At 40.4% G+C, this 10,307-nt stretch overlaps 1 protein-coding gene across 1 annotated transcript; it reads right to left on the bottom strand.

The window, feature by feature from the left end:
• Window positions 1–2,334: 2,334 nt before the first annotated feature.
• hmgb2a (high mobility group box 2a) lies at window positions 2,335–5,296 on the bottom strand. Its single transcript, XM_050045612.1, has 5 exons — window positions 5,154–5,296; window positions 4,119–4,278; window positions 3,527–3,678; window positions 3,217–3,391; window positions 2,335–3,040 (listed from the first exon to the last, which is right to left on the bottom strand). Exons 2-5 carry the CDS (start codon window positions 4,263–4,265, stop codon window positions 2,861–2,863), a joined length of 654 nt encoding a protein of 217 aa, XP_049901569.1. The 5' UTR covers window positions 4,266–4,278; window positions 5,154–5,296; the 3' UTR covers window positions 2,335–2,860.
• Window positions 5,297–10,307: the final 5,011 nt, after the last annotated feature.

The raw sequence follows: 10,307 nt of genomic DNA, 5'->3' as shown, positions 1-10,307 counted from the left end.
GGTCCTGCCCTGTTCTACACTGTAGCATAACAAAAATGTCACAGAACACAATCACTAATGTGAAAGCTGAGCGGTGGGGGTAGGAGAGGGGGAGAATCATATGCAGACACAGTATGAATCAAATGTACCTGATATGAAACACCTTCAGCCTTCACAAGTGCATCAGTATTAGGGGTGCAAAGTCATCCAGTAGGCCAAATCGGACCTTTTGACTGGCCTCTGCTGGACTGCAGTCTGTATGTTTGACACCCCTGTAGCTCTAACAAATGTGCAGCGTACAGTCCTTTCCAAATAAAACATTTACATAGCCTTTGGCCCATTTTATATCCTTACATGCATACATGTTCTTTGCATGTAGTTGTCTTCCATCCCTGTGCTGATGCACTGCTGTGTATCCTGGGGCTTACTTGTTAATTAGTGCCACAGTGTGACACCATCAGTAGGACTGTGTATCGTGCCACTATTGCGTATAGCTGTCAGATAAAAGTAGTGTAGCAAAAGATGAATAATTTCCCTCTGAAATGGAGTGTATTAGAAATATACGATAGCACAAAATGGACATAAAAATGGACATAAAACCTACTTGGTTACACCCACACCCTTGACTTTAAGATCAGAGAATTCTAATCTATTGGACAAATAATGTTATGTATGTTTTAGGCCAAAGAAAAAAGACAGTAGCTCAGTGTTACCACATGTTAACCAATGCATTTTCAAAACGTTTCCATAACTTTTCCATAATAATTCACCCAATTTCCAAGACTTTAAGTAGTTTAGAATGGGTAGGCCTATATACCGATACAGCACACACACACTTCCCAGGCATTTGTGGATAAGCAGACTGCCATGGCGTGCTAACCCATCGCTTGTTAGCCATTTCACTTTCTAACTACCTGCATATGCCAACAGACCGGCACATATGGTACTTCACACAACATCAGAAGCGTGCCCTATTTTGGGGGTTAGAAAAACAGAAGGGCCTGTGGATGTCAGTGCAATTTGACATGTATTTGGATGTCATTTTAAAAAGTTAGTATGCATTTATTTAATAAAAAAAAGTTTAAAATAGTTTCCCACTTAAACTAACATTAGTTTTCCATCAGTAGTAACTGTCACCTGCATCATTCAGCTATTTACATTACTAACAGTGAATGTTCACATATTTTGTGCCTGAAATCTCAGTGTGAAGGCCTTGGTTAGCCCACCACACAACTTTTTTTCAACATTTCCTGTGTCTCTACTGATGTGCATGATTATTTCCTCAAAAGGGGGCATGGCCTTGGCAATAAGGCGTTGCCGGCTCTGGTCTATGTGTAGGCCTGTCATGTGATAGTGGTAACATTTTAACTGTCAAAGAAAGCAGCACTAGATTTTATATTAATAAAACAAGGAATTGAATTTGCATCATGTTAAGACATGTTTGGGGATTTTAATGCACATTTTTTAAATGATTGTAAAAGACTGTGGGAACCCTGATAGCTTTATTCCATAACACTCATCCCACAACACAGAGTACACATAAACATATATCACTATAAATGCACATGAGTTGATTCCCCATGAGAGTAGGCTCTATAAATAGCCACTGAAAGGCCTGCTAACATCAAACCAGGCTGGGCCATGATATGACATGTGACAGCAGTTCTGCCAATTAGCAACTGTGCCAGATTCATTTACTGCTGTTTGAACTAGGGATGTGTCCCGCATGATTATACAGTGACTGATAAGACAGAATTTTATAAAATAAATAGTAGGCATACACAGAAATATAAATAATGGAGCCTGGGGTCACTGTATACCACATACTACAAACTGAAGAATGTGCAATGTGTGTGGTATTATCAGAAACTCTTGAGCCATCCTAACTTCTACCATGTTGTTAACAAGCAACAGCTACCCAGTAACAACTTTTAATATGTAGATATTGTTTTGGTGTCTCATGATTTGCATATAAGCATTAGTATTAGTTTGTGGTCTAATGTAGAATAAGGTTATGTAGGAATGTTGAGAGTGAGGTTAACCTATGTGGCAATTATGACCACAGAATTTAAATTTAAGCCCGTTTAATGACTCCTAAGGCCTATTTACTTAATAAATTAAAGATATTTAAATACCTGCAGACACCCTGACATGTTCCCTATGATACAGAATCCTAAAACATACCTGCCACTTGAGAATTACTTCCAGAGGATTAAAAGATGTCATTCAAAGCACATTAGCGTCTTTAAATGTATTGTATCTGAGCTGTTTGTGCAAAGATTTACCTGTATTGAAGTACCACAAAGAAATGCAGTTTTCCTCGTAAGACATTAAACCATTGAACAGAGTCCACACTATAATATACAAAATTTTATTACAAAAAAAATTTTTGTTCTACATCAGTCTTCAAAGTTCCACATTAAAAATGGCTCCAACATTTTTAATCAAACTACAGATAACTCTTGGTAGTAAAATGACAGTGAAGAAACAGCACCACTAAACAGAAAACATACGCAGTGCTTCCAGAAACAATACATTTTTTTTTAAAACTTTGCTGATTTGCTGCTGTCCACTGTCTGTACACAAGTTTCAGTCCATTGTATTTTTCACAGGAAATTCATATCTAGCTGCCCGTTTAAGTAGCAACGAGGATCGAGATGTAACAAACCCGAGGTCAGCAGAAAACCGTTTAAAAAAAAAATTAGGGGACTAAGTGACAAATAAAAGCTAAATCCCTGAATTTGAAAAAGGAATACAGGTCTGGTTTCCTACAGAGGCAGACCGACAGGGACAGCAGACTATAACTTTTGGAATCATCCACACAAAAAAAAGTTAAGCTGAACAATGCATTGGAAAATTCACACCCGTTAACATAAACTGCTTAGTCATCATCGTCATCGTCATCGTCTTCCTCCTCATCGTCCTCGTCTTCCTCATCATCATCATCATCGTCGTCGTCATCGACTGGTTCCGCTTTCTTGGCAGTGGGCCGGCCTGGGCCACTCTTCTTACCACCATCACTCTTCCCTGAGACACCTTTAGCTCTGTAAGCAGCAACCTCCTAATAAAATAAAAAAAGACAAATTGTTTAACATCTTGATAGAAATGTCAAAGACATGGTAAATTTCTCAGTTAGGTCCTTTCATTGGTTACGTGAACAATATCAACTGTCCCACTTAGCCTTTAACATTGGTGTTTACTAAGTGGCACTATGCAAAAATATGAACAGGTGGTTACCTTCTCATATTTCTCCTTCAGCTTGGCAGCCTTGGCTTCATAGGGGGCCTTGTCTTTGGAGCCCTGTGTAGACCACAACTCGCCAAGCTTCTTGGCAGTGTCACCAATGGAGATTCCAGGGCACTCCTCCTTGATTCTGGGACGGTGCTCGGAACAAAAGACGAAAAATGCAGAGCTGGAAAGAAAGGGGGTTGCATTAATGCCAGAACACACCTGCAATGCGAAGAAGCTAAATATGATTTATATGGAAACAGAACAAAACAAGGATCTCCCCCTCATGGGGCAGTGCGGTGAAGGGTTAAGGACTTACGGGGGCCTTTTGGGTGCGTTAGGATCCTTCTTCTTCTTGCCCTTGCCCTTGGCACCTTTAGGGGGGATGTAGGTCTTCATCTCTCGGTCATATCGGATCTTGTCGGTCTTTGCCAGCTCCTCGAACTTGGTCTTCTCCTTAGCTGACATGGTCTACAAAACAAACCACACCTCAAAATTCTGATTCTTTCTAAAAAATATTGTACCACCAAAACTCTAAGTGCAAGATCATCTCCAAAGACCTCTGCATTTATGCAACATAAAATAAACTGTTCTGCCAAGTACGTCATCCCATATCCTCCCACTATACAGAGGGCAAAAGGCCATGCAGGGGGTGGGCAATATTGGCACATGAGAGCAGCAACAAACAAATCCCACTTCTGGCTATACTTTCAATTATACAATTCTAGCTATACTGTTGTTTTCTGTTGACTAACATCAAACATGTATTACTCAATTCAATAGCTTCACATTTTAGTTTATGAATTGTTCTATTTGTAAAGTTTTACAATATGGCAAATGCCATATACAACCCATGATAATTTCATGCATACTAAGCATGTATTTTTTTCCTATTACTAATGCCAACTTACCTTCCATCTCTCAGAGCATTTCTTGGAGAACTCTGCAAAGCCTACACTGGTCCCTGGGTGTTTCCTCTTGTGCTCCTCACGACAGTCTGCGATAAAGAAGGCATAGGAGGAGGTCTTTCCTCTCGGCTTATTTGGATCCTTTGTCATCGCTGCGGTTAATCTAACATTTAAAACAAGGCAAAAAAACATCACATGACTCACAAGTAACAACGAACCACCTTTTTTGGCATGGCATCTGGCGTTTTAATGTAGACTTACAGGCCTACTCTAGATTGTATCTGCACTACCACCAAACTAACGTTAAGATGTCTTTTAAGTTTTTATTTGCGAGTGTTGACCAAAGCGTATATTATTTATATATTTGTATAACATTTGACGTCGTGTGAATATTTAAAGTAACGTTACTGCAGCACAAATAGTGCCGGCGGACGCCCACGGGTGTTTTAAGGCTCTAATCGGATTTCTGCTTCTCCGGGACAAAAAGACGCGACTCCATTTTGTATCTTCCCGCCTAAACTAAGCTGCGCCAAAAGCTTGCTCAACTATATAAGCTAATAGCCATTGCTGTAATATCACACGACTGGCATTTGGCAGTTAACTACTACACAACTGGCCATGGTGTGAGTGAAAACCAAATGGCGAGCTCAGAGTCTAAGTGTTGGAGCTAACGCCTTGTAGCAGGCTAAGCTACTAAACCAAATGGCGTTTGAACTGCATGTTGCGCACACAGCAATGCACTAAGGCCACCGTTAAACTGCCGTGTCACGGCGTCGAAACAGGCCGAAAACTTCACCGTTTGTCGTTTAGATCAAGCAGAATACAACGGCTTTCAGCAGAAACATTACAGCCAACATTATTACCTTACTACGATAACATATACACGTTTTAATTCCCAAAAAGGCTTTAATTACTTGGTGAGTGTGCAGAAATATGAAATTTGGTCGTCTTGGACATTACAGCAAGCTACTAGGACAATATGGCAGAGTTTAAATAACAAAATGGATTAAACAGAATCGTCATGCAGCGGAATCTTACCTGCTATCTGCAAGAGAAGTTGTTAACGACTGACTAAGGACAAAAGCGGGACTGTTTTGTCACTGCCTACAAGGTCGACCTAACTTAACTAGGAGTACTTAGACAACTCCTCCCGCCCTCGGCGGATTGGTCAGAATTAAGCATTTTCATTTGAACGTGGGGCACAAGAAAGACACGCCGCTGTGATTGGCTGCATGAATTGCATTCGAGACATCAAGTTTGTATGAGCTACTTGCTCGCTGATTGGCTGAGCTGGACTTTTAAACATACGGCGCGAAAACCCCTTTGTTTGATTCGAGTCAAAATATCTTCATCTGTTTATGTGTGGTCGGGGGTTCCTGTGCTGTTTTAACCGCTTTTCGAGATGAGACTGACAGCAGCACGAAAAACAACGATTCCGTTTCGATTTCGTTTCAAACAACAAGCTGCATCAAAAGGAAATGATTAAAAATTCGAAAAACCAAATTGCTCGTTTGTTTTTTTTTTAACTGGCACAGATCAAACCAGCTTTATTGGCCAAGTATGTGCACACACAAAGAACTTGGCTCTGTTTTGTTGTTGCTCTAATGTACATGTACACAGAATAGACATACAACTTAAACAAGCACAACATGTGGAATAATAAGAATATAAAGCATAAAAATAAATCAGAGTACGTTCCCAATGATTAATGTAAGACAGGGGTGTCAAAATTATTTTAGTTCATGGGCCATATACCAGGACCAGACCAATAAAACCATTGCATAGTAACCTGTAAATAACAACATCTCCGAATTTTCCCTTTCTTTTAGTGTAAAGAAGCACAAGTACACCCTGAAAATGCTCATTCATGTACAAAACAAATGATGAATAGCTTGAGAAGTCTGAAAAATAAGTAAAATAAGTGCTGTCATTATGTTTACATGCGCAGTTAAGTTTAGCCATGGTTATTATAGCTCGACAAGGCCATCAAATTGGACTACTGTCCTTGTCCTAGTATACAAGCACAGGAGGGGAATCAATTTTTTTATCTAAATATGTCGGACACCGCTATGAAAGATGGTGATACCCCATTTCAGCTTGTTAGTATTGGATCTTTTTCCACTTGACATTTATGTCACAGACCAAACAATCGACATTAACTGTGGTTAGCTAACGGCAAACTGGTACCATGGCGGACATCTTTACAGCTCTGTGCATTTTGTTCATCCAAAAATACATGGCTCTCGATGTAGCTATCCCCATGTTGTTTCGCTTGTTATGGCTTCTTCTTCTTCTGTTATGCACTGAAATGCTATTTGACTTTAAGGTCAAAGCCAAGGGCGGAAACTGTGGAGCATGCACAGAGCACCAAGGCCAGTTTGGGTCGGATTGGCTGTAATTTTGCATTATCTGGGTTTGTCAGTCCGACTTTGAGAAATTCCATTTAGTACATTCGGGCTAACATGTTCACATATATTTTAAAAGTCCGGTTTTAGTTGGACTAATAATAAATCGATTTTCTCTACTGACTGGCATTACGTGCATTTTTTCATACATTTCTACTCCTGTGTAGTAATAATGTGTGTATAAATCTGTGTAACACCAAACTAAAGTGGAAGCTATCGATGAACCAGGTGAAGTTAACTTTAAATATCATCTAAAGTTTGGGCCGTGTATTAGCAACAGGTTTCCACCAATATGGGTTTAAGATAGAAATCTCATACAGCTGACAATATTTTGCTCTAAGTTCTATATCTTTAAATATGATCACAATAAGTATTCACTGATGTTTTAGAGAACTGTATTCTGGTCTGAGTGAGAAGCCTCAGTAGTACTGTTTCACATGAAGTAGACTTCTCTCTGTTAAACTTGCTCTTGAAACCTAGCCTTTTCAAGTGCATCACTGTTTGTGCAACGCATGACTGTAAAAAGTCATCCAGCGGGATGGTAATGGCCCCCGGGTTGTATGTTTGACACCCCTGATGTAAGAGGTTACTTAGTTAAGTTAGCTGGATGTTCCAGTGTAGGCTATACAGAATGCCTGGATAATGTCTGACAGATATTTAAATGTTTAGTGTGTATTTAAACACTAAAAGACACACAAATAGCTACTGTTGTGGCTAGAAAATTAAAGACTACCCTTCATAATAACGACAATAAGGGAAATGTCAAATAACAATTAAATTAATGAACAACTTCAGCTAATAATGAATACACAAAAAACAATAATGAACTGCTATAACTTAGCATTTTGACTGAGTATACCTTAAGTATCAATTAGGCTAGACAGACTACTGGAAAACCAATGAATCAATATCTGGTATGATAAAAGATTGTGTGATGTAGGCCTACAAACTAAAACAAATCAAAAAAGCAAACCTTTTTATATTAATTCATAACCTGTATATGTTCAAGATTCTTAAACCACCAAAATATTAAAACAATGAGAGTGGAAAAAAAGTTCAGTTTTGCCTTACAGCACTTAACCCTCTGGGGTCAAGAGTATAATTGGCTGTTTTTGCCTACTTTTGATTTTACCTTTAAATTTCACCTTAAAAACTGTTTACCTTGCCTTGTTTGGTGTCATTTTTTTCAGCACAACCTCACATGTGTGACTTTACAGTAATTTTTTCATTTTGACATACTGTATTAACTTATTGGACCTAAAATCACACAAAAAACATATAATCCGAGTAGGAAAAAGTTTGATTTTTTACTATGAAAACCACAAACATGAGTTAGAACGCAAATATAAATGGTAAATTTCAAAAATGGATGTACAAATTTAGCAAACAACACAGTTATACTCAACTATTTACATTAAAATGCAGGCAATGCCTCAGGCGTTTTTTGTGCAACTATTTACAAAACAGTCAGGTGTCACAATAAGATGCCACACAAATTATTTGTGCCACTCCAAAAAACAGTTCCTGTCCAACACGTGACGGAGGGGCACATCACATGCCTACTTCCAGGGTGTGTCACTCCTCCTGTTGTCCACCTGGAGGCACATTTACACTTGGCCAGCATCTGTGGCTGTGACAATGGGCGCAGGAACGTGATCACCTCTCCTGCTCTAGGGAACACCTGTCTTGTCCATGCCACAAAGCTGACACACCAGCTCCACCATTAAGTCTTTGCACCTGCACCTGCTTGGCACTGCTCATCTCACGGTGCAAGATGAAGGCATTTGCTGTTGCAATGTCCAGAAAGTGCAGCAACACGGTCCTGTACCAGTGACCAGTTTTTCTGTGGGTGGAGTAGTATTGAATGAGCTGGTCCGACAGGTCAACCCCATACATATTCTTGTTGTAGGCCATGATTGGTGTGGGACAAGAAATGTTTCTCACAGCCCAGCGTCTACCTCCATCCTTCACCCTTCTCCGCACTGTCTCACCTGCAAATGCAGGACGGATGGTGGAACACAAAGACACCTCCCGTGTGTCCATCCACTTCACAAAAAGGAGTGGGCCCTCTCTGATCCATCTCACGGATCCTCTTCCACATTTTTTGGTGAGAGCATTTGCCCTCGCTCTGGGGCATCCTTCTCTGCTCTCCCTGTAGGTGCCACATGCTCCAAACTTCATATTGGCCAGGTCCATGAACAGTTTGGGACTGGTGTAAAAATTGTCCATGCAAATATGGCACCCAGTGCCAAGACAGGGTGGCTGAATAAGGTTCATGACCACATCATGAGATAGCCCATGCACACTTGCAGTTATAGTCTTGCCAGTGTATCTGCTGCACCTGATGGTGTAGCCACTGCTTGACTCAGCCAATACAAAAATGTTCATAACCAATTTAGTTGGCTTGTCCTTCATGTATTATGTCATGCCAGTTTTTGCCATAGTTGCTACCATCCTATCATCCACTGCCAGCTCCCTCCTAGGGTGGTAATAAGCCTGGCAGGCACTGAGGATGTCATCATAAAGAGGCCTGACTCTAAATAGTTTGTCATGGCCTGGTGTTCCCTTCTTTCTGTCATTTTGTACATCCTCCTCAGGATCACTGAGGTGGATGTTCCAAAATATGGATCGGAACCTGTCTCTTGTTATCACTTTGGCTGGAAGGGGCACATACAAAATGTGATTCTGTCTCCAGTAGTCTTGGAGACTTGGCAGCGATTTACTGGTCCATCTATGTCCCAACCCTCACCTATGGTCATGAGCTCTGGGTAGTGACAGAAAGAATGAGATCGCAGATACAAGCGGCGGAAATGAGTTTCCTCCGTTGGGCTCAGCCGGAGTAGAGCCACTGCTCCTTCACGTCGACAGGGGTCAGCTGAGGTGATTCAGGCATCTGACCAGGATGCTTCCTGGGATCCTCCTGTTAGAGGTGTTGTCCCACTGGTAGGAGGCCCCGGGGCAGACCCAGAACAGGCTGGAGGGATTATATATCTCATCTGGCCTGGGAACGTCGTGGGGTATTCCAGGAGGAGCTGGAAAGCATTGCTGGGGAGAGGGATGTCTGGGGTACTTTGCTCGGCCTGCTGCCCCCGTGACCCGACGGTATGAAAATGAATGGATGGATGGATGTTTATAAATTAAATATAGATTAATTTTTTTATGGGGAAAAGTATGAACCGTTTGCACTCTTATATTTTGGAAGTATGCACAGGTCTGATGTTCCTCTTAGGGTTGCAATGGTATGAGATTTTCACAGTCTGATAATTGTCTCAGAAAATATTGCAGTGTCATGGTATTACAGAATTATTAATATTATTATCAGGCAGAATCACCCTTAAAGAAATGAAAATGGAAGGGTTTGTTTAGCTGAACAAACGTTTTATTACATATAATTAAAATGTTTGGAAATAGAGGTAAATAAAGGTGAGATACTCTGCTCAGTTGCATTTTTCCCACCAATATCATAGCTAAGCATATATACCACAATATAGTGTGTATACCACTGCAACCCTAGTTCCTTTTTAATCATTTTAGCAGGTCATCCAGCCTCTTTTAACCTTTTTGGTTGACTGATGTCTCATAGTTAATGTTGGGATGTCGGTTGGACTACATGCACTTTCATTTTCTGCGGTTAACACATTTAATAGTTGAAGTCAATCAATCAATCAATTTTATTTATAAAGCCCAATATCACAAATCACAATTTGCCTCACAGGGCTTTACAGCATACGACATCCCTCTGTCCTTATGACCCTCGCAGCGGATAAGGAAAAACTCCCCAAAAAAA

This window comes from Epinephelus moara, chromosome 5 (genome assembly GCF_006386435.1).
Source record: "Epinephelus moara isolate mb chromosome 5, YSFRI_EMoa_1.0, whole genome shotgun sequence".
Taxonomy (NCBI): Eukaryota; Metazoa; Chordata; class Actinopteri; order Perciformes; family Serranidae; genus Epinephelus; species Epinephelus moara.
Note: the sequence above shows the minus strand (reverse complement) of the source record. Positions and strands in the feature narration are given on the sequence as shown.